The sequence below is a fragment of the Pediculus humanus genome, genomic scaffold (assembly GCF_000006295.1).
Source record: "Pediculus humanus corporis 1103172107674 genomic scaffold, whole genome shotgun sequence".
In the NCBI taxonomy this organism is placed as follows: domain Eukaryota; kingdom Metazoa; phylum Arthropoda; class Insecta; order Psocodea; family Pediculidae; genus Pediculus; species Pediculus humanus.
Window position 1 is genome coordinate 28,956 of NW_002987283.1, and position 22,930 is coordinate 51,885.

The window sequence follows — 22,930 nt, forward strand, 5'->3', positions numbered from 1 at the left end:
GGCTGTCAAGGCAAGCAGAAAAAAAAAAAAACAAACCAAAACAAAAATGACAGTAAAATAAAATAATAATAATAATAATCAAGTCGTGAAAAGTTCTAAGAAAGTCAAGGAAAAGTAATAGTGGGAAGATAAAAAAAAAAATATAAAAATAGAAATGATCAAACCATTAAAAACCAAGGTAGGAAAAATATTTTAATTAAATCAATGACCCATCAAATTTCCCGCTTTTTTAAAAAACTTTTTTTTTAAATATGTCTACTTTCACCAAAGTCACGTCTACAAATAATATAGAAGAATGACTGACTGAATGATAAAAAATTTGAAAAAAACTTTTAAAAAAAAAGGTAATTTTCTACAATTAGAAAAGTTCAAATTTATATGAACATTCGTCAGTAGGCGTATATAATACAGAGAAAGATTCAATTCTCGTCAACTTCCTCGTTGATGAGTACATTAAATTAAATAATTATTAAAATCCCCTTTCGTCATTAAAATCCACATTTAAAATTTAAAAAAAAAAAAAATTTAACTCGATAAACTTTTGTTTTGTTTTTTTTTATATGAACACAAACACACTTAAAATTTTGTCTTTGATAACCTGTACCTGTAATACTTAAAACGAATACAGAACAAGAAGAATAAGTCGAAATCAAAAGGGATTTAATGTAAAATGAACGAACAACAACATTAATAAGATTTAAAGAAGAAAATATAGTGTTAAAAAGTTTTAAAAAATCAAAACAAAATTACAAACAATTTTTTTTTTTTTTTTTTTGCCTAGCCTAATACAAATCGAACGCAATCATCAATCAATCAATCAATCAATCAATCACGAACAAAAAAAAAAGTTAATAATTTCAATTAAATCACCTCAATAAAATAAAAAAACAACAAAACTAATATAAATGCCACAAACGAAAAAATTATTGTTGCCATTTTTAAATTAAGAAATACAAAATATATTCAAAAAACTGTAACGAAAAAAAAAATAAAATAAAATAAAAAAAAATCTCACCAGATTTCTACAGTGGCTACATTAACCGAATGCTGAAGAACGAATATGACAAGAAATTAAAAAAAACATCCTACGGGTCGTTTTACCAATCAAGGTCACTTTGACCATCCTATAATACTAGTAAATGTACCTAAAAAGTAGAATTTACCTTTCGAGAAACGCATTAGTCGATAAAAAAAAAAAAAAAAAGGGAGGGAGTCCGACTTTTGCCATAAAAAAAAAAAAATAAACAAATTACCTGAATTAAATTAAATGGAAAATTAAATGTGGAAAATTAATATATAAATACCCTCGTGTCTCTCTTTTTCAATTAAATGCTCACGTGACTCTATAATGTGAGATTTACATAAGGGTACCTGCCACTTTTTTTTTCGTAGTCATTTGAAAAATCATATTCCATCAATAATAACGCCATTACGATTTTAGATTTTACGTTTAGTCAGTCCAACATTGATAAGAGGAAGCACGAATTCGTCGTGGGCTTATCACCTACCAGATTAGACCAAAATACATTTTTTCCAAATACTACCACAAAAATATCTGCCTACAAAATATTTTTTTAACATCGCACATAACTGAAATTGCGGAGGCTGGTGCTCTTGAAAGATTGTGGGTCGTAAATGTACTTAATAAAATATATATATTTACTAATTTAGTGAGAGAGAGAGAGAGAGAATGAAATTCTCCATTTTCTTTTTATTTTAAACCGATTATCACGGTTATTAAAATTTATAATATTTAATCAAAAGTGAAATTGATTTAGAATAAAAAAAGAAGTTGTTGGTTGTCATCATCATTTAATATCATCATCATCATCGTACAACTTAATTAAGTCAAAATCATACATAAGATGTTTAATAATGATAGTATTTCGAGGAGTGTCGAAATTGTACAATGGGAATAAAATTGCATCTAATTTCTTTTCGGTTGACACAAACCGTTTCGTAATTACATTATCATCAGACCTCTTATCTAATTGTTGAGGTGTCAACACACCAAGCCCTCATATTTATAAGGTAAGATCAATTGGGTAAAATTTTACCAGGCAATGATAAAAAAAAAAAAGATCACCGAAATAAATTCGAATGATAAAATAAAGATTTCAACAATCAGGTTGAAATATTTCATTTGAAATTATTTTAATAAAAAGTCAATTCGAAAACGGTTAAATTTTAATTTATGTAAAATTTAATTAATTTGAAAAAGTTATGGTTTGGATTTTTTTTTTTTTTTTTTTTTAAATAAACAGGTGAAAAAAAATATGTGTTTGTTTTGACAGAGGAAAAAAATTAATGTTTGTTTAATGTTGATAAAGAAAAAGGTCATATTGATACATAGATAATGATTAGGAGGTGAATACCCAGGAGGTTTTTTTTTTTTCTATACAAACTATTCGGCTATTTTTAGATTTTTAATAATTTACAAAACTAAGGGTTTTCCCCCTAATGATCTTAAAGAATTTTTAAAATCATCATCATCATCATCATCATCATCATGAAAAATCAATTTCATAAAAATTTAATTTACATGTTTTTACAGGTGGACCACAAAATATACACAACATCAATAAGTTTAATAGGTTATTAATATAATAAATTGACCGGACAAAAGTAAAAACAAAAAGAAAAATGACAAAGAAAGAAGAAGATTTTATCTATTAAAATTTTTTTTAAATTAAATTTTTTTTTTAACGGTTTAAAATGATTTTAATAGTTCAAAAGTAAATAAGGATATTATATGCACGTAGAATAAATTGTTGTTTTTATATTCTTGCGATTTCAGGTAAGTAAAAAATTTAATCTATTGATCTAATAATTATTTACAAAACTGTTCATTAAGTTATTATTATTATTATCATCATGCTGACTGTACGATACGTAGTAATAATTTTTATGTTTTTTTTTTAATGCAAATATCGGTTACGTCATTTAAAGAAAAATTCTTATTCATATATCAATTGATTGTAAAGCTGAATTTTAGACGGGGGGGGGGGCCAAATAAAATATTATTATAATTTGTTTTTGCCTTTCAAAAAAATATTAATTAAAGTATTCTAAATATTTTCAATTGTTTTTTAAATCTACATCCTAAGTAATTATTAAATAATATTTAAAGTTAAAATAAATTTTTGAGAAAATAGTAAAATCTATAAAATGGAAAATTGTAAAAAAATCTATTTTAAATCTGAATTTATAATCTGAAGTTTTGCCAAAAAATTTTTTAAAACTTTGTTTTTGGGTCACTGTCACCTTCAAAAATTTTATGTTTAATTTATAACAGAAATTCGATTGTAATACAATTATAATACTGCATAGTCAAACGATAAAAATCCTCTTAAAAGTCATTTAATAAGTTATCGGTCAATATTTTAAACAATGTATATGTATATGTTTATATCGTAAAAAAAATTAGTATATGCAAGACTTACTATTTGTTGTAGGTAATGCTGGTTTTGATGCATTGTTGCACAATCTTGCTATTCTCGATGAACTTGTAACTGCAGTGCCTGCAGTACTAGGTAGTTTTAATCCTGTCGGTCTTGCTATTTTAGAAACACTTGAACCACTAGACTTATTCACATCAATTTTATCACTTTGACTCGAAGTTAATGATTCTGATGGTGTACAGCTACCATCAGAAAAATTTGACACTGAATCAATAACTTCACTAGTAGGACTAGATGTAGGAATGTTAGAATCCACTTCACTCATTTTTAATTAATTAACTTTTGACAGTGATAAAAAAATTCAAACATAACTATTTGTAAACAAATATCACTGTAGTATTCTTACTTCTACACCTAATAACTGGGTAGTAAAACACACAAAAAAAATTAAATTAATTTATTAATACTTATTAAAATATTTTTCAACTCTGCTTATAAAAACTTTTAACAAAAAAAGGTACTAAAAATGTAAAATTTTAAAAATTTACATTTATCATAAAAATTACTTTAGAAATTATTAAAAAAGAGTTTTAAGAAAATTCAATGCAATTTGGCAATCATAAAATTGACGTTCGAAAAAAATTTAACGATTATGATATAAAACTAATAGTTTAAAAAAAATTGTATTGTAGTAAATAAATTTTTAAAAAATTTTCTAAGCAAAAAGTTTAAAACTTTTACCAAATATGGAAAAAATCTGTTACAATTAATTAATGAAATTTATGAGTAATGGCATTATTCATATGGAAATAATAACTTTCGTGTAATAATAACAAATTATGAGAAAATTATTTTAATCAAATCAGTTATGAGAACTGTTAATTTTGGAATAACTTTTTTTTTTTTTAAGAAGTAAATAACATCATTTTTTAATATAAACTTTCTTCTATGTTGTAAGCACCGTTAACTAAAAAATTTTATTCCGTTTACTTTAACATTATGTAAAATTTTATACTGTTAATTATAAAAACCGTAAAAATCTTACTTAATGAACGCGACACTGTACTTAAAAAGAAATATTATTTTATATTGTCAAAATAAAAAATTTGAAAAACTTAATTAACGAGAACGAAAACATCATCGGTTGATGAAAACAAGTGTTCTGCTACTTGATGACGTAGAGAAGTCTGTGGTCCGCCATTTTTTTTTTTTTGTAAAGTATTGCGTTTCGTTGTTCTTAATAGCGTCCAGTTTTGAAGAAAAAAAAAAAAAAATGTCAGTTAAAGGAAAGGATGCTGATTTTTATATAAGATATTACGTTGGTCACAAAGGAAAATTCGGTCATGAATTTTTAGAATTTGAATTTCGGCCAGAAGGAAAACTTCGATATGCTAATAATTCAAATTACAAAAATGATACCATGATTCGAAAAGAAGCTTACGTTCACGAATGTGTTATGGAAGAACTTAAAAGAATTATTCATGATTCCGAAATAATGGAAGAAGATGATATTTTATGGCCGCAACCTGACCGAGTCGGTCGACAAGAATTAGAAATTGTTATCGGTGACGAACATATATCCTTCACAACATCAAAAACCGGCTCTCTATTGGAGGTTAACAATTCCAAAGATCCAGAAGGTTTAAGGTGTTTTTATTATTTAGTACAAGATTTAAAATGTTTAGTGTTTTCTCTTATAGGTTTACACTTTAAAATTAAACCTATATAAATTGATTTTTGTTTAAATAATTATTTGAATTCATAAACTTTTGTGAAGACTTGTGTTTTATTATGTCACATATACTAAAAGTTGTATTGAATTAAACTTTTCCAAAGAGTCATGCACTTAATGTTCAAACGACTAAGATTTAACACTTTAAATTAATAATAAAAAGTATAATTTCTGTAATTTGTTTTAATATTTTTTCAACAGTCAAATAATAATAATAATACATTCTACTTTTGATTTTGTTAATTTTTTGAAACGAGTACTTTCATTTCATTAAATTTTTTTTTTAAAAATCACTAATTTCATTTCAATGTGTGATGATAATATTAAGAATTTTATATAACAATAAAAAATAATTAAAAAAACATCAAATCTGTAATATAATGAGTTGACATTTCCATATCTTATAAATGTGTGTCACTTTAATTATTCATACCATATTGGCAATCCTATCGATTTTTTTTACATTTACTCGAAATGTATTCGATTTGAATTACAAATGTATGTAATTTTTATAATCATGAATTAAATATTTTTATTAAAATTTTACATAATTATATTTTGCTTTAATAACAAAGTTTTACACATTTGAAATTATATATCCATATAAAACAATTCACAGAATAAATAAAATAATTCTGAGAAAAAAAAAATTAATAACTTTTTTTTTTACAATTAATTAATCGAAATCCTTAATCATAAAATCGAAAAAAAAAAAGAAATTTTTTATAAGTTTAAATTCAAATTAAAATAATTCATTAAATTTTTTTTTTAAATAGAATTACATGTGAATTGCATAATTTGACACATTTTTAAAAACAACAGTCTTAAAATACATGAAATTAAAATCGAAAAGAAAAAATCTTATTATTTTATATCATATGAAACATTTTGGTTAAATTTTAAAATTTAATAATAATAATAATAATAATAATAATATAATACAAATTCAAACATATGATTCATTTAAATTTCTTGTTCAATTATAATTTTTTTAAATTTCTACCTTTAAAATAAAAATTTATTTATTTTTAAAACAAAAAAAAAGACCAAAATGATTGATAATTTTATAATTCGAGTCAATAATTAATTGTTTAGAGAATGAATTAAATATAATAATTAATTATATTAATTTCATTATTTATATATATATATATATATATATATATATATATATATATATGTGTGTGTGTGTGTAGGTGTGTGTATGATTGTGTTTGTGTTTGTGTGTGCAAATTAATGAAAAATTTTTTTTTCTACTAAAAGAATTTATATCTTTTAAAAGTTTTTTTTTCGAAAACAGTTTCATTGTTAACCATTTTGAAAAAATTTCATTTAAATTTAAATTGAAAATATTATTATTATTAAAATTTAATTTAATTTAAAATAAAATAAAATAAATAAATAATGTAATTTTTTTTTTTTTTTTTTGTGGAAGACCTTAAAATAAATCAAATCAAAATTTTTTTAAATTAATACATAATTAAATAAGTAATTTTTTAAATAAAGAATTCGATAACAATTTTTTTTTTTTTTTTTCTGTTAATAACAGTCTTAAATTTTTTACTCGAACAAAAAAAAAAATTTTATATTTTATTAATTATATTTATTTAAAAACAATGAAACTGATTTCGATAATAATAAATTAAATGTGCAATTTTTTTTTTTTTTTTTTTTTGTTACCCGTACAAATTTTTTAAATGGTTGGGATGTTAGGAATGCTTACACATAATAAATACATAATTAAAATATTTACAATATATATATAAAAATTGATAATTAATTATTTTTATACTATCTAATTGCATTCCAAAATTATCATCCATCACCCATTGACATTGTTATCATAATAATAATAATTTCCCCCCCTCCCTCCCCTTCCTCTAAAATTTTTTAAAATTTCAATTATTAATCGATTTCAAATTTAAAAAAAAAAAATTACTATTATTATTATTATTAAATATCAAATTTTTTTTTTTTTTATCAAAATGACCAAAATATTTATATTTTTATTTATGTATATATTACGCATAATTAAAAAAGAAAATAATAATAATAATACTACAATTTGAACATGTATTATTACACAAAAAAAAAAAAAAAAGAAATTTTTTGTAACTTAAATTAGATATTGATCGACATACCTAAATAACAAAAAAAAAATTTTTTTTTTTTTCCTCCATTTTTATTAAATACTGTTTATAATATTTATATATTAATGAATTAAAATAAATTAATATTTTTGAAATTCAAAAAAAAAAAAAAAAAAAAAAAAAAAAAAAAAAAAAAAAAAAGGGGAAAACCCCCCCCGGAAATTTTACAAATACATCTGCGTTTTAATAAAACATTTATATGTAAGTACAAAAAAAAAAAAAAATTTTTTTTTTAAATAAATACACAAGAGCACAGTTTTCCCCTCCCTTTCCCCCCCCCCAGCTAACTAGTAAATATATTTTTTTTGAAAAAGAATTTAAATAAGCAAGTAATTTTAGTTTTCCATCATCATCATCGTGTACGTATTTTTTTTAAATTCAAAAAAATTCCAATTTTTTAAATTCATTATAACGTGATAAAAGCATTTTTATTTTCAAAAAAAAAAAAAAAAATTTTCTTTTAAATTTAAAGACAAAATTTTATACAATAATCAATCAATCATTAATCTAAAAATTTTTTTTTTTTTATATATCCGTATATATATATATAAATATAAAGAGGTAATTAATTAAAATGATTTTTTTTTAATATAAATTTTTTTAAATGAATGTAAAGCTATTTGAATATCATCTGTGCTTTCGTTTTTTTTTTTTTTTTACATTTTAATTCATCGCGTAAAATATACGCAAAGCTGAACAAAAAATAAATTAACTAACTAATCAACTATATTGATTATTTTTTTTTTTTTTAGAAAATATTGCTAAAGCATTACTAAAATACATATTTTTTTTTTTTTTTTTTTTTTAAAGAAACAATAAAAGTGCAGAAAATAATAATAAACTTTTTTTTTTTTTTTTAAAGATGAATTTAACTCAAAATTAAATTCTCCTCTTCTAAAATACGCTTTCTGCCGAACGAGATAAATGAATTGGATGCGAAGGACTTCTTGCTAATCTTTTTCTCGGTAATTTTTCTAAAGTCTTTAATAAAGAAGTAAAATCGGGACGATCCGTTGCTCGATACGCCCAACACATCATTAAAATATCCTGAAAAATTAATTTCGTAATTTTCGAAATTCGTTTTAAATTAACGAATTAATAATAATATGACCGACCTTAACATCTCTCGAAGCCTGAAGATTAGCCAAAGATTGTTTCATTCCTTTTCCCACTTGCCAAATTATCGCTTCCGGCAATTGACCTTTAAAGGGCCAATCTCCGCAAAGTAATTCGTACCACACCGTTCTATATAATTACAAATATAATTATTTAAAATGAAATTTGTATTTTTCCTGTCATTTCGAGAAAAAAAAAAAACGCATAAATTTTACCCGAAAGCGTAAATGTCGGATGCTCTACTAAATGGCAATTCCTCTTCATCTGGTTGATATGACGATTTTAAACTCCGCATAATTTCGGGAGACAAATAACAAAGCCAACCGGGTGGAATAATTAAATTCTCCGTTCCTTTTCTAAAATGAAAAAAAAAAAAAAAAAATTTTTGACGTTGGTAATATAATGAAAACGAACGCTCAAAAATTAATAATAATAATAATAATAATAATAATTTCCCCTTGCCTGTAACAAAGTTTTGTAACTCCAAATAATCCAAAATCTGTTATGACTACTTTTCCATTTTCTAAAAAAATGTTTTTCGTCTTTAAATCTTTGTGGATAATTCCTCTGGCGTGTAAGTATCCCATTCCCTAAAAAAAAAAAAAAAAAAAATTCAAACATTAATATACATTTTATATTACATTTTGTTTCTTTTAGTACATGTGGTTTTTTTTTTAATGTGATACCTGCGATATTTGCTGTGCAATAATACTAGTCTTATTCATGGTAAATTTATCCTTGCGAAGATGTATATGAGTGTATAACGTCATTCCTTTACTCAGAGAAGTTACGATTGCAAAAGATTTGGGATTCATGCAAGCACCCATAAATAAGACTAAATTTTGATGCCTCGTTTTTCGGAATGTTGCAACTTCAAGTTTAAAAGCGTCCAATCGTTTTTCGTCGTCTAAATAATCCATATTTAGAACTTTTATGGCAACATCTCCGTGCCAATTCCCCCGATACACCGTTCCGAATCTCCCCGTACCGATTGAATCCCCGATTTGTAATTCTTCGTAAGGGATATCCCATTCTCGAATTGACAGACTATTCTGACGAGGCCAGCCTGTAAATTTAATAAAAAATTACAATTTTAGATGATTTAAAGAGGAGGGCAACGGTACAAAAACGATCCAAATGTTATTTTTTTTTTTTTTTTACCTCTATCAGGTTCTCCGTCTGATACCTGACTATCTTGGCTATCTACTCGGATGGGAGTTCGCTCAGAATCGGTACTAAGACTACCGGAACCGGATACGGATACCGTTTTGTCACTATCTTGAGACTTGTACTTATCAAGTAATTCTTCTAAAACGGGAGTCGTAGCAAGAGGATGAGTTTCAAGTGTGATACTTCTTTCTGAATGATTTATATCTGAAATTTTAAAATTATTTTGTAAATATTTAATAATATCCAGTACAACTTATTTTTGTACTTTAAAAGTCACCTGGATATAAAAATTGAGGCTTTCCATGAATCTGAGGAGTTAATGTGGGCAAAACTAAGGCAGGGCTTGACGGCGTAGAACTATTACAGCTTGAAGTAGAGCTTGAATCTGGACCCTAAAGAAAAATATTTTTTTTTTTTGTTTTTTGTTTTTTTTGACTGCATGCTAAAATAATATTAATTTAAGTTTATAAATATTTTACCGGGAAAGGCGGTATGGGTATCGATGGTTGCGGATAAGAAGGCTTTCTGGTACGGTTCCCATATCTAGCAGTAACTCGATGTTTAGGTGATGGCATAGATGTTCGACCCAAATTCGGTGAATTGTTAGCTTCAAAATATAAAAAAAAATTTATTGTTTGCAATAACAAAAAAAAAAAAAAAAAATTCAAGGTAATTAAAAGTGAATTGAAACCTTGAATAAATTCATCCAGTAATTCTCTAGGCAAGCGGCAAGAAGGTGGTACTTTCGATTCGCAATCTCTATGACATTTATATTTACATTCTTTACATTTTAACCCGGTTCCAATAAACATTTGCTTTTCGCAATAATCGCAAGTAGTCATCATTTTGTAAGTTTTTGTAAATCGATGAGCGATAACATGACCCATAACTCCAGGTCTAGGTAACGTCGGCGTTCGAGGCGACTTGGGAACTTGCAAGCCTATTTAAAATTTAAAAAATTTTTTAATTTCTTTGATATAAGTAATCCGATGAATTATAACCATTTTAGTAAATGTCACTTGCTAACTTTTGTAAGAACTGTCGTCACTGTCTCCTGCTGAATTATATGGAGGAGATTTCACCGGACTAGAAATAAGAGGAGAAGTGTAATCCAATTCTGAACTGCAATTAGGCCCAGGCTCTGTTGGCAAGCGTCCCCGACGAGTCACAAAATCGTGACTTTCACCACTTAAATGAAAGGCATTTTCCAATTTTAAAAAAAAAGTTTTATTTTAAGATTTAAAAAGGTTAAATTACTGTACTTACTTTCCTATTTGATTGTTTTCACTGTATCCCAATTGAGACTCATGAGATCTAGACTTGGTTAGAGACAAGTCTGATAACAATGCAGGTACAAGAGGTGTTACCCCAGTTTGATGTTTTTTATGAGGCGGTGGAGTTGTCGGATACTTTGATCTTTCACCTAAAAATAAATAAAATGAAATTATAAAATTGAAAAAAAAAAACATTAAATTTAAAACTGGAAGTATTAGTTTAAATAATATATATATATAATAATGATAATTTTAAAATATTAGTATTTAATATTAGTTATTTAACCAAGCATTTCATTTTTTTAATGTATTACCTTTATTAGAAGAAATACTTGAAGAATGATGAGTAGGTGTGCTATTGATTGAGGTAAGGGAAACTGCACAAGCTATTTTACCAGTCATATTATTTATCATATGATTGTTATTATAGTTATTGTTGTTATTGTAAGGTAAGGCTTCTTCTGAGGGAATAGAGCATCTTGTTGCTCTTGAACTGACAGGCCTGTGTAAAGTGAAATTTAAAATTTTTTGAGTGAAAATAAAATGAAACTTAATCTTAATTTATTACAAAGCTAAAATTTTTAAAAGAATATGTTTCATAAATGAAATTTTATCAATACCTAGGGGAAGTTGAAGAAGTTGAAATATTTCCTCTATGTCTGTCCCATGAATCCCAGTAAAGCTTAAGATCATTTGATTCATTATTAGCGTCTCCTTTAAGCAAAATTTCTATGTATTTCCTTAGATTGTGTAATGCCCTAATCAATCTTCGAACTTCTTCCTCTCTTGCATTCCTTTCTATTAAAATTGTTCTTAATTCATGCTCTGATTTTTCTTGCAAAGCTTCTAAAGATGATACTTTAAGCATGATTCCCTGATAAATAACAATAACATAATAACTAATTTAAATTTATATGCAAAAATCAATTAAAAACTTTCCTTTTAGTATATTTTAATTACAAATCATTACTTCTTATAATAACAGTTTTAATAATAAACATACAATGATTTAAATATGTTTACATAAGAATAGTTGAGAAAATTTTTATTAATTTAGTCGCTAAAGTTTATTACTTACTTTAACTGCATCTTCACTTAGACCTACAACTTGAAGCCATTGCCTTATTCTTGGAACATTTTTCATTTCTGTAGGAAGAGAATCCTCAGAAAGCTTGGCTTTGTTTACAAGTTGCCTTGAAAACAACTTGATAAGTTTACCCTAAAAAACATTTAAATTAGTTAAATCATTCAAATAACAAAACATGCTACAAAGTTAAACTTATTAAGAATTTAGAACATTTAAAACAATTTTAAAGAATACTATTTATTTTTGTTATTTTATGAATAGGATAGACAAATTTAGAAGCTACAAAACTGATTTGAAATTGAAATTAATAGAACATCTTAAAAAAAAGTTTAACCAATTATTGGATTGAGATATTGTTAGTTAACATATGATATTATTTGTTGTTTAAAATAAAATATGCTCAATTATGATTATTTACTTAAAAAATTAGAAAAGGTAATGTTACATTTAGGGAGAAAATTAACAGGACGATTCTCAAAAAGAATAATTTCTTAAATTATTATTATTATACCTCTAAAGTTCGAATTTCTTGTTGGGTTAGTTCAGCACTAGTTGCACACTGTGTCCTTAAACCTTCTAGGCGATCTGCAGAAATGTCAATCATTGACTGCAAAACGTCTAGAGCTCTTTTAATTTCAATTTCTGCATCCTCGTCAGCCATCTTATTTTAAATCAATGAAAAACGAATACATTGTTTGTTTTTTTTTTTTATTAATTTCTTGAAAGCTGACAAAATGTTAATTAAAATCAATGATTTTTAATCACATCACTATTACAAGCAGTAAACGCCATTTTGGTCATTCCAAAATTTTTCATCCGATTTTTATCGCGCAAAGTATTATGTGACGTTATTGATCACGTGATCATCATAGGGTATTTGCGGAACGTGTCTTGATAGTAATTACATATTTGTTGTATTCCTTAGAGTTTACACTACTTCGTACATAGTTCTCTAAAGCCGAATCTAAAATTTTTTATTTCAAGTTTTTATTTGTTGTTTTCTCAAAAATTTTCAATAAGCTCCGATTAATCTTTTGTATTTTTTTTTTATAATTAACTAAATATATACAATAAAATTGATTCTAAACGAAAAACATTAAAATAAGAATTGAAAATTTATGACATTTTACATGTAATAAAATTATCTAAAATTGGAAGTTATTCATGTAAACGTTAAAGTGCCTAAAGTACTGTATAATTCAATGAAAATTAAATCAAGGCTTAAAATTGTATTTTGTTATAATTTCTAAAGATAACTTCTATTTTTTGTTATGTCTGTAATTTTGTAAAATTATGTCTTCAGGAAAAGCATCATATGATTGGTAAGACAGGAATTTTGTAATTTGTTAATTTTGTTTAAATTTTATTATTTACTAAGTTTTAAAGTTATTTTTAGGGCTTTCAATTTAAATTTAACTCAAACAGTTAAAAATCTCGTTTGTAAAGAAGTTTCTGATCATCCATTAAAAGCGCAAAGTATTTCTGTCAATGACTGTAAGAGTGCAAGAAAGCTTAGTGGATTATCCACTTACAGTAATAATTTTGTCAATTTAACAAAGACAACACAAATCGTTTTGGATCCTTTAGGGGCTGCTTTAGATGGAACTGATCCACTGAGCCAGTTTGCCAAGTTAGAGTCAGATCCTTTGCCAGAATTTACAGATAAAGTAATACTTATATTAAAAATAATTTATACTTTAAGTAATATGTTGTTAATTAAAAAATTTGTTTCTGTAGTGGGATTCTTCAAGCAATAAAAAAAAAGAGGGTTCTAATGTTGATGCTAATTTTGAGCCTTGGTCTTCTCGCAAAAATGCCATTTTGAATAAATTCACCACATCTGAAAAACTTTCTATGATGACCAGTTTTTTATCTGGCGGAGAAAAAGGTACTTAATCAAACATCAGTATTGAAAACTTTCGATGTTTTTTTTTTTTTTTTTGTAAGGTTGAATATGTTTCAGTTATTGTAAAAACTCAGAGTTCTGCTGTTGATAAGGTTAAAAATAGATTAGAACAACTTGATGATTTTGAAGAGGGATCAGTGAGACAAATGTTAGATTTGACACAGCAAGAATATATTTCAAGAATTGAATTATTAAATCAAGAATTGGTTCAGGCATGGAATCAAGATCAAAGAGTCAAAGCCTTAAAAATTGTAATTCAATGCTCAAAACTTCTAGTTGATGTTTCTGTTCTTCAATTTTATCCCAGTAAATTTGTTCTAATAACTGATATTTTAGACATTTTTGGTAATTTAGTGTATGAAAGGTTAAGATCCAAAGCTGAATACACTAAGTAAGTAGAAGCTGCTATTCCATTAAAATTAAAACATGCCAAAGTTTTTTTTTAAAATATTAGTTCATTATATCTTTAAGACCAGCAAGTAACATTCCAGCATCATTGCCAGAAGATTTCACTCCAGATATGGTTCCAGAATCAGCCAAAGAAACTTGCAGAAATTGGTTTTATAAAATAGCATCAATAAGAGAATTAGTGCCTCGATTGTATTGTGAAATGTCTTTACTTAAATCTTACAGTTTTTTGGATTCATCGTAAGTTTTTTAGAATTTTGACTCTATTTCATATTGTATTTGTAAATTATTTTTTAAAATGTGCTGACTAAAGTTTTTTTTGTTTTTTTTGTTTTATTCATAGAGAGCACACTCAGGCTTTAATGAGATTGACCCATATGATTCGAGGAATAGGTGATCCCCTAGTAGCTGTTTATGCTCGTTGTTATTTATGCCGAATTGGACAAAGCATCACAAATAATAAAAATAAAGAATTTATAAAGGAAAATTTTTACGATTTCCTTGCTTGTTACAAACAAATAATGAATCAAAACGTAAGAGAGGAATTATATCGTCAAAATGTTGACTTATCCATTTATTTAACCCTTTACACGCCAGCACTTGATTGGATCTTGCAAGGAGTCGCGAATAATGCACCCGAAAGTCTTTTAGAAGAAATTTTACAAAAGTGCCAAAGTACATGTAAAAGTGCTCTTTTGTTAAACACTATAATGGCAACTTTTAAGTCTTCCTTCATTGCCGCTCGTGCCTTACAATTTATTCAACTGATATCAACATGTAATGACAATGGATTTCCTCAATATTTATTGTACCGTACGCTTGGTTTGTGTTTAACATTATCAGACCCACCAACAGAACAAAGGTCTCAAATTTTAAACGATATTTGGAAAGTAGTTACAAAGTTAGAAAATCCCGATGAATATATTAACTGTGCAGAAGTTTGGATTACTTTTGTTGTACGCCATTTTAGTGTAAGTCATCCATTTTGTTTTTTTTTTTTCGTAAAGGTACCAAATTTTAATAGTAAGTAAATTAAAAGTAATTTTTTTTGTTAATTTCAGAAAAGAGAAATAAATATATTTTTAAACGATATAATTAAACATATGACACCTAATCGTGCTTATGAGAATCATTACACCCAACTTCAAATCATTGTTGATAATGTTGTTCAAAAAATATCAGATTTTGAAAATTTATTTGCAATGGATAAGTTTTTACCCGTGCTCGACATGTTTCAAAAAGAGTCCGTTAAAGTCGATGTTTGTAAGGCTATCATGTACAAGTTTAGTAAATCCCAACAGGAATCGTTTAATGATCCCGTTATCACAAATGCTTTAATGTTTATTTGTCGTGTAATGCACGATTCTGTAAGGTAAATGAATTTAGTATCGTAATTAAATTGTTTTTTTTTTTTTTTTTTAAATTTTCCACAAATAATATTTTCTTAATTTTTTTTAGCGCTCTTACAGTCGAGGATGAAAAACGTCAAATTGGATCGTTAATATGTTCTTTTATCAGAAAAGTTGAATTCGGTCGTGATTTCGAACAACAGCTTAGTTTTTACGTCGAATCTCGGGCTTCTTTCAGCAATTTAGATTCCGTCAATACTCTGTTGGTGCTTAGCGTCAATCGGTTAGCAGTGGAAACTCGTAAAGTTGTAAAGGGGCATCACACTCGAAAAACAGCATCATTTGTTCGGGCTTGTGCGGCTTATTGTTTTATTACAATACCATCTATCACATCGATATTCACAAAATTAGAATTATATTTTTTTTCTGGTCAAGTGGCTTTATTAAATCAGTGTTTGGGTCAAGCCGATGCTTGTTTTAAAGCAGCACTAAGTTTAATACAAGATTTTCCGAAAACGTACGAAGTCGATGGTAAACAGAAATGCTCGGAACAGTTTTTGATTTCTTACCTATGTAATTTTTTATCCACGCTGGTCGTTGTTCCCGTTAGTATTTTTTTATTTGTAACGGTTAATTTTTGTTAAAATTAACTAAGAAAACGAACAAAAATCTCATCAAGTTTACATGTTTTTAGGACAATCCCGAACAAGGAGTGTTATATTTGACGAGAGGACTAGTGAACGCAGTTCAAAATTACAATTGGGAACCTCATTCAAACGGAAAGGGAATCATATATCTTCACGTCCTAGATTTGCTTCATACCGTGGCTCAAGAATCATATCCATACCACGTTGATAAAGTTGAATCAAACGATACTCTTTACGGCTGGGACCCGAAATTTTTATCGGAAATAAATAAAATGTCGACGGTTATTCTCGAAGAAATATTAAATCATTTAAAAATGCTCGGTTCCAAAGAACTCTATAAGAAGCAATCCGCTTTAGCATTAGATTTATTTTTACGCATAGCTTTTAAAGCCGATCTTAATCAACCAGGCCTTATCGATTTAGCCGTGAATTTGTGGAATCTGGCACAAAAAAATGGAGGAAGTTTAGAGAATAAATTAATGGTACTGTTTCTTTCGTAGCTTTTATTTTCTAGATTTACAAAAATGATATATCTTGCGTAGAATTAATACATTATTTCATCGGCTTTGTAATATTCTAGATAAGAACCGGCGAATATTTGAACAGAAAAGCATTGCTTCATAATAATGCATCTTTATCTAGTCTTATTTCCAAATTACAAATTTCCAAGAAACAGTAATAGTTTTATCATATATCGAAGCTTTTAAAATTAAAAATAAGAAAGTAAGTAAATGTAATGTAAGTAAAAATCTACTAATCATGATTTAAATTCAGCAAAACAAAGCGTAGCGTTTGTTCCTCCGAAACCGAATGCGTTTTTAAGGGCTATTCGCCTTCCATCTGAACTTTTTGTAATCCATTTTTCACCCGGTTCGGTCACAAAATTTAGTTTAGTGTCTTCGTCGACGTTTTCTATATTTAGACTAGGAGGTAAATTTTCACTTTTTATTGCCATTACCGTAAATACGCTTTCTAAATTTCCGGCTGCACCTAACAAATGCCCGTGACTACCTTTGGTTGAAGAAACTTTAATATTGTTCGTATGATCACCGAAAACATATTTTATTGCTCTTGATTCTATTGCGTCGCCGATGGGCGTAGATGTAGCATGGGCATTGATGTACCCTATATCCTGTGGTTCGAGGCCGGAATTCTTCAATGCTCTTTGCATCGACAAAATGGCACCCGTTCCATCCTCGCTGGGAGCTGTCAAGTGTGATGCATCTCCAGATAAACCGTAACCTAAAATTTCGGCGTAAATTTTTGCGTTTCTTTTAACCGCGTGATTCAATTCTTCGAGAACGAAAATTGCAGAGCCTTCGCCCATGATAAATCCGTTTCTATCTTTGTCAAAAGGTCTAGAGGCTTTCTTCGGAGTATCATTAAAATTAGTTGCTAAGGCTCTCAATCTACTAAATCCTGCAATTGATAACGGGCTTATGCAACTTTCGGCTCCGCCACAAATCATTACTTTGGCATCACCATTTTGTATAAATCGAAACGCATCTCCTATAGAATGAGCTCCGGTCGCGCATGCAGTAGAAACAGAATGATTCGGTCCTTGAAGTCCATGTTTTATGCTCACCTGTCCAGCAGCCATATTCGGTAAAATTCTAGGTACGAAATAAGGACTGACTTTTTTGTAGCCTTTTATTTTCAAATCTTCACTTGTTTGACAAACATCGTTCAGGTCTATCATTCCCATTCCGATGGCCACTCCCGTATTTAATTTGTCTTCATTGGTTCGAGGTGACCAACGTGCGTCTTTTAAAGCTTCTTCCGTGGCGATGAGAGCGATGGCCGTTGCTGGAGCCATCGTTCTCAATTCGCTTTTGGAAAATCTATCAGAAATGAATTCGTTTTTGTCCGGTATTTTACATGCTATTTTACAAGGCAAACTTTGGTATTCTTCTTCGCGTAAGGAAACAACTGCACATTCTCCAGCCAAAATATTTTCCCATGCATTTGCAAGCGTTTTCCCGATCGGCGACACGACTCCCATGCCCGTTATAACGACTCGCACAGGATCCCCAGTTGCGTGCAAACCTCTTTTTATTACATTTAACAACATTCTTTTTTATTATCCCTAAAATAAAAGTTTTAATTTCCATTAAATTTCTTTTTGTAATGATAAATATAAAAAAAAAAAAAGTAAGAAATTTCTGATTTGTAACTTTATCGTTGGGAAATTTCAAATTTTTATTCTCCACCTGTAATTGACAAGTATGAAAATTTTAAATATTATAAACAAAATATAAATATATATAAATATAAAATCCAAGGCGGTGATGATGTCCACAATAATATTTAACAATTCATTTTACAAAAATTTGATAACTCCAAAATATATTTATTTACATTATATACATCGGTAATCACTTATATGTGAGTCCTGGATGACATTCACAACAACAAACCGTTGAAAAAATTTATTTAAAATATTAATTGTAAAAATAAATTTTTTTTTTTTTGGTAATTTCAGATCAATCGACAAATATGCCGTCTCTACAAAGGTGGCAGACAATGGAAAGAATAAAATTAAAACAGGAGATCTCCGTAAAAATCATATCATTTGTGAAGCCATTGGTGTCACCGAGGAGCTGAGTGCTTGCATAGGGTAATCATTTAGTTATTTTCCTTTTTTTTTTGGAAGAAATCCCATTATTATTATTATTTAGCAAATTTCCAGTTTTAAATACCAAGTGTGATGTAAAAGAAATTTTTTTTTTTTTTTTTTTTTTAGTCTTGCTCGAGAATACGTTTTAGAAGATGAAAAACTCCGGCCTGTAGCTGAAAAATTGAGAAAAATTCAGCTTGTTTTAATCGATGCCGTAGAAATAATAAACAGGCTTCAAGCCAAAGAATCTCGATTGGATTCCAGTAAAATTCCAGAATTAACAAAGAGTGCGGAAATAACTTGTGGAGACATTGCCGATTTAGAAGCTTTAATCGCTCACTACGGAACTTTTTTACCACAAATCGAAAAAGTCTTAGTACCAGTAAGTTTTAAAAAATCATTTTCAAATAGATTACCATTTTTTTTTTTTTTTTTTTTTGGCACGAATTTTTATTTCCGTTTTCTCTCTTTTTTTTTTTTTTTTTTTTTTTTGTTTCAATTTTTCTCAATTCAGTATTAAATACAGTCGTAGGTCATTTATTTATAAATTAAAATAGTAAATAAATAATATTATACCAATATTGTTGTTGATTTATTAAAAGAAATTATATTCCTTTTTTTTTCTCTCTCTCCTGTTTCTGAGAAAATATTTTATTAAAATTTTTCAGAAATAACTTTTTTTTGGCAGGGGGGTGGGAAAGCTAGTGCAGCACTTCATGTTGCAAGAGCTTCTTGTCGTCGTTGTGAAAGAGTTTTAATCAGCGTTTTTAAAGATGCGGATAATGGGAAGAATATTCTTGCTTATATAAACAGGTTCATAATAAAAATTAGTATGATAATAATAATAATAATAATGTAAAATTTATCTCTTCATTGTTTTTTTTTCTTTTTTGTAAAATTTTATTTTCAGACTTTCTTCTTATTTGTTTCAAGCAGCAAGAATATCGGCGAAATTTGCAAACAGGCCAGAAAGTATTTATAAACCACACACTTGAGATAATAAGACAATATGCCAATAGTTTTTATCTTATTTTTATATTAATTAATATAAATTATATGTATATTTTTTTTTTTTTTTGTTATTCGAGTACTTCATCACCTTCTAAAACTTCTTTTAAATTTAACAATTCTAAATTACCATTTCCTTTAGTTTCTGTTCTTACTAATTCGTCAATTTCTCTAAAATATCCAGGATCTATGAGACAAATCTAAAAGTAAATAAAATATTAGATAATGTTTTATAAAATACATATATTAGCTTGTTAAAAAAAAAAAATCTTACCATTGTTAATTGATTATCTATCCATTCTTCTTCTTCAATTTTACTAGTTAATTTTAATACTTTTTCTTTAAGTTTTTTACTTTCTTTACAATCTGATACTATTTTTAATCTCATTTGAGCTCTTTCTAAAGGTATTGCTTCTTTTAATTGTGGAATAGCATCCAATGCTTGTTGTTTTGCATTTCGATTAGGTTTTATAGAAAAATGTATTTCTTTCATTGCTTTTTCTATCATAGATACTGGATAAGGCCTTTTCGTATCAGGGTTAACACATTTTTCAGAGATTGTCGTAGCGATATCTTTAAATAGTGACTCAAATTGATTATGGCGTTCTTTATCAGAAACCTGAAGTTCTCCTTTGGCTAAAATTTCTTTACATATTTCAGTCTGATCATCTTTGCCAAAAGCTTTAATTAAATCTTCCTTTTTTGCTACCTGCCCTTTAGAGACATTTGTAAAAATAGTATGCGTTTGCAAAACTTCATCTATATCTTTTTCTCTGTAAGTTAAATAATTGTGAATTGGTTCTTGAAAACTCCATGTATATCACGCGATACTTTAATTCAAACCGTACATGTACATGTTTATTTCATCACATAGTGAAACTTTACGTAAAAATCAAATTTCGTACTTACACTTTATTCCTCCAAGATAAAACTTTATTTCTATAGCAAGCAATTTCAAACCGTTTACCTCCTTTTTTCATACGAACAACAGCAACATTTGTTAACCGAATCTGATTGGTAGGTGTAAATATTTTTGACATATTTTATCAAAAATAAATTTAACATGAAATTATCTCATATATTTTTCGGGGCCCTTTTTCTTTCATTGGCGCAACTCGTGGGGAACGAGTTAAATCAGTTGGTTGAATCGAAAATGGCGTTTGTTGAGTTATCATTTTTTTAGATAAATTAAATATGGAAATTAGATTGTAAATGTGAAAAAAAAAAAAAAAACTAAGAGTGATTGTTTGTGGTGAATTGATGGAATGGCCCTAGTGACAGTTCAGCGTTCTCCCAGCGTTGGTAGCTCTCCTCCAAGTTCAGTAAGTCTAGTTCTATTTATTAGTTTCAATCTTTGATACGTCAAATAATCCAACACTTCTATTTAATTTAATTAATAAATAATAAATTTCCAATTTTGAAACTAATAAATTTTTTTTATGTGGATATACGATCCAAAAATAAAACGATGCCTAAAAAATATAAAAGACTAGTTGAATATCATTAGCTCAAAATGATGACTGTTTATACTAATGTTTTTTTTTTATTAATTTTTAATTCAAAAGAAAATAGATAAAAAATTTTATATATCTTATTATAAAATTTTATTTTTTATTTACTTTTATTAGGTTAAAAAGAAAATACTTAAAAAATTGTATTTTACTACTACATCCCTTAGTGAACTTGAAAAATTTAAACTTTTAGATTTTTTTTTTTTTTTACAAAATACTATTCATTTTTTTTTAAATTCATAATTTTACTGGGGTTATTTATTGTCACATTAAAATAATTTTTAATATAATAAAAAGCATTTAGTTTTTTTTTTTTTGTTGAAAAAATAAGTAAATAATAATAAAAATTTAATTTTGATATAATTTTTTTCTGCCACCATTTCTACCAAAGTTTAATTATTAGAAAAATATTCATGTCGAAATATATTTTTTAAAATGACCAATTGTATAAGCAATTTTTTTTGTGTAAAGTAATAAAACAAAATGAAATCTAATAGCCTAGTATATTTATTATTATTTTTTTAAAATGAAATCAGACAAAATTTTTAGTAAGTTTAAATCACTCTACCATGAATCATGAGTAATTACCAAACGTAAAAAATCTGGAAATTTCGATTGTTATTACAACAAAGAAAATTGTTTCCAATTATTTAAAATTTTTATTTTTTAAAATTTAAAAATATGTTTAAAAATTAAAATTTGCTTTAGAATATCATTTCTTATTTCAAAAAAAAAACTAAAATCATTATTTAAAATTGGAGTAAAATAATAAATCATTAATTTTTAGAGGAAAACTATTTCGAATATATATATATATATATATATAATTCAAATTGTATTTAATTTAAATTATTTAAACAATTTTTTAAGTATTTTTATTGAAAATTTAACAATCATCGAAGCTAATGGTACATCTAAAAATATTTCATTAAAATTCTTAGGTTTATCTTTTATATATTTTATGCATTTAAAAATAATAATAATTATTATTGTGTAACGATTGATTTTGTAGATTTTTCATGAATAATTTTTCTTGATAATTTACTGAAAAAATAAAATATAGTTTAGGTTTAATTTAAATGTTTTTGGGGAAATAATAAAGTAGTTGGTTAAATCATTTATTTTGTAAAAGAACTATATAACTATTGTAGCTTCCGTTTGCTTGATGAGAACACACCTGAATTTTTTTTTTTTTGTTTTAATATTGTAAAAGTGGTAGAGTAACTTACTACCATGCTACCTTTCTCGATGAAATCTGGTTAAGATGACAGTTTTGCATGGTATTTTTTTTTTTTTTTTTAAAACAGTTTGTTTCGAAATAACGGTTTTGAAACAAAATTCATGCTTAACTTATAAAGCGTATTGTTTCAAGAACGTGTATCTATATTGCGCGCATTTCATTCATGTTTAACTTAGTGAAAAAATATGCGTCCTACAGGTTAAACGTGAAATAATTGTAAAATGATTGTTTCTCTCTTGCTTATTATACGGAATCGAGATTTTTTTTTATATTTGATTAAAAAAAAAAAAAATTATTATTTTGTTTCTCGTATC

The 22,930-nt window shown here is 26.6% G+C and overlaps 7 protein-coding genes across 7 annotated transcripts; 3 read left to right on the forward strand and 4 right to left on the reverse strand.

The window, feature by feature from the left end:
- Positions 1-2,961: 2,961 nt before the first annotated feature.
- Positions 2,962-3,726, reverse strand: Phum_PHUM291660 (uncharacterized protein; the record flags this gene model as incomplete). Its single annotated transcript, XM_002426999.1, has 2 exons — positions 2,962-2,984; positions 3,444-3,726. The coding sequence occupies 2 exons, from the start codon at positions 3,724-3,726 to the stop codon at positions 2,962-2,964; spliced, it is 306 nt and encodes a 101-aa protein (XP_002427044.1).
- A 948-nt stretch (positions 3,727-4,674) lies between these two features.
- Phum_PHUM291670 (protein mago nashi, putative) lies at positions 4,675-5,130 on the forward strand (the record flags this gene model as incomplete). The annotated part of the gene is made up of 1 exon (XM_002427000.1): positions 4,675-5,130. One exon carries the CDS (start codon positions 4,675-4,677, stop codon positions 5,128-5,130), a length of 456 nt encoding a protein of 151 aa, XP_002427045.1.
- A 3,047-nt stretch (positions 5,131-8,177) lies between these two features.
- On the reverse strand, positions 8,178-12,591 carry Phum_PHUM291680 (uncharacterized protein; the record flags this gene model as incomplete). Its single annotated transcript, XM_002427001.1, has 15 exons — positions 8,178-8,330; positions 8,399-8,528; positions 8,615-8,755; positions 8,790-8,814; positions 8,869-8,989; positions 9,086-9,465; positions 9,561-9,821; positions 9,847-9,961; positions 10,049-10,509; positions 10,597-10,757; positions 10,836-10,992; positions 11,158-11,345; positions 11,464-11,717; positions 11,922-12,062; positions 12,442-12,591. 15 exons carry the CDS (start codon positions 12,589-12,591, stop codon positions 8,178-8,180), a joined length of 2,838 nt encoding a protein of 945 aa, XP_002427046.1.
- A 654-nt stretch (positions 12,592-13,245) lies between these two features.
- Positions 13,246-16,740, forward strand: Phum_PHUM291690 (esophageal cancer associated protein, putative; the record flags this gene model as incomplete). The annotated part of the gene is made up of 9 exons (XM_002427002.1): positions 13,246-13,252; positions 13,317-13,597; positions 13,668-13,818; positions 13,894-14,227; positions 14,308-14,484; positions 14,588-15,215; positions 15,306-15,616; positions 15,703-16,198; positions 16,288-16,740. 9 exons carry the CDS (start codon positions 13,246-13,248, stop codon positions 16,738-16,740), a joined length of 2,838 nt encoding a protein of 945 aa, XP_002427047.1.
- A 144-nt stretch (positions 16,741-16,884) lies between these two features.
- On the reverse strand, positions 16,885-18,311 carry Phum_PHUM291700 (3-oxoacyl- synthase, putative; the record flags this gene model as incomplete). The annotated part of the gene is made up of 2 exons (XM_002427003.1): positions 16,885-16,940; positions 17,021-18,311. 2 exons carry the CDS (start codon positions 18,309-18,311, stop codon positions 16,885-16,887), a joined length of 1,347 nt encoding a protein of 448 aa, XP_002427048.1.
- Positions 18,312-18,531: 220 nt separating this feature from the next.
- On the forward strand, positions 18,532-19,852 carry Phum_PHUM291710 (methylmalonic aciduria protein, putative; the record flags this gene model as incomplete). Its single annotated transcript, XM_002427004.1, has 5 exons — positions 18,532-18,611; positions 18,723-18,857; positions 18,984-19,239; positions 19,546-19,670; positions 19,768-19,852. 5 exons carry the CDS (start codon positions 18,532-18,534, stop codon positions 19,850-19,852), a joined length of 681 nt encoding a protein of 226 aa, XP_002427049.1.
- Positions 19,853-19,936: 84 nt separating this feature from the next.
- On the reverse strand, positions 19,937-20,905 carry Phum_PHUM291720 (uncharacterized protein; the record flags this gene model as incomplete). The annotated part of the gene is made up of 3 exons (XM_002427005.1): positions 19,937-20,065; positions 20,140-20,638; positions 20,775-20,905. The coding sequence occupies 3 exons, from the start codon at positions 20,903-20,905 to the stop codon at positions 19,937-19,939; spliced, it is 759 nt and encodes a 252-aa protein (XP_002427050.1).
- Between the last annotated feature and the right edge of the window lie 2,025 nt (positions 20,906-22,930).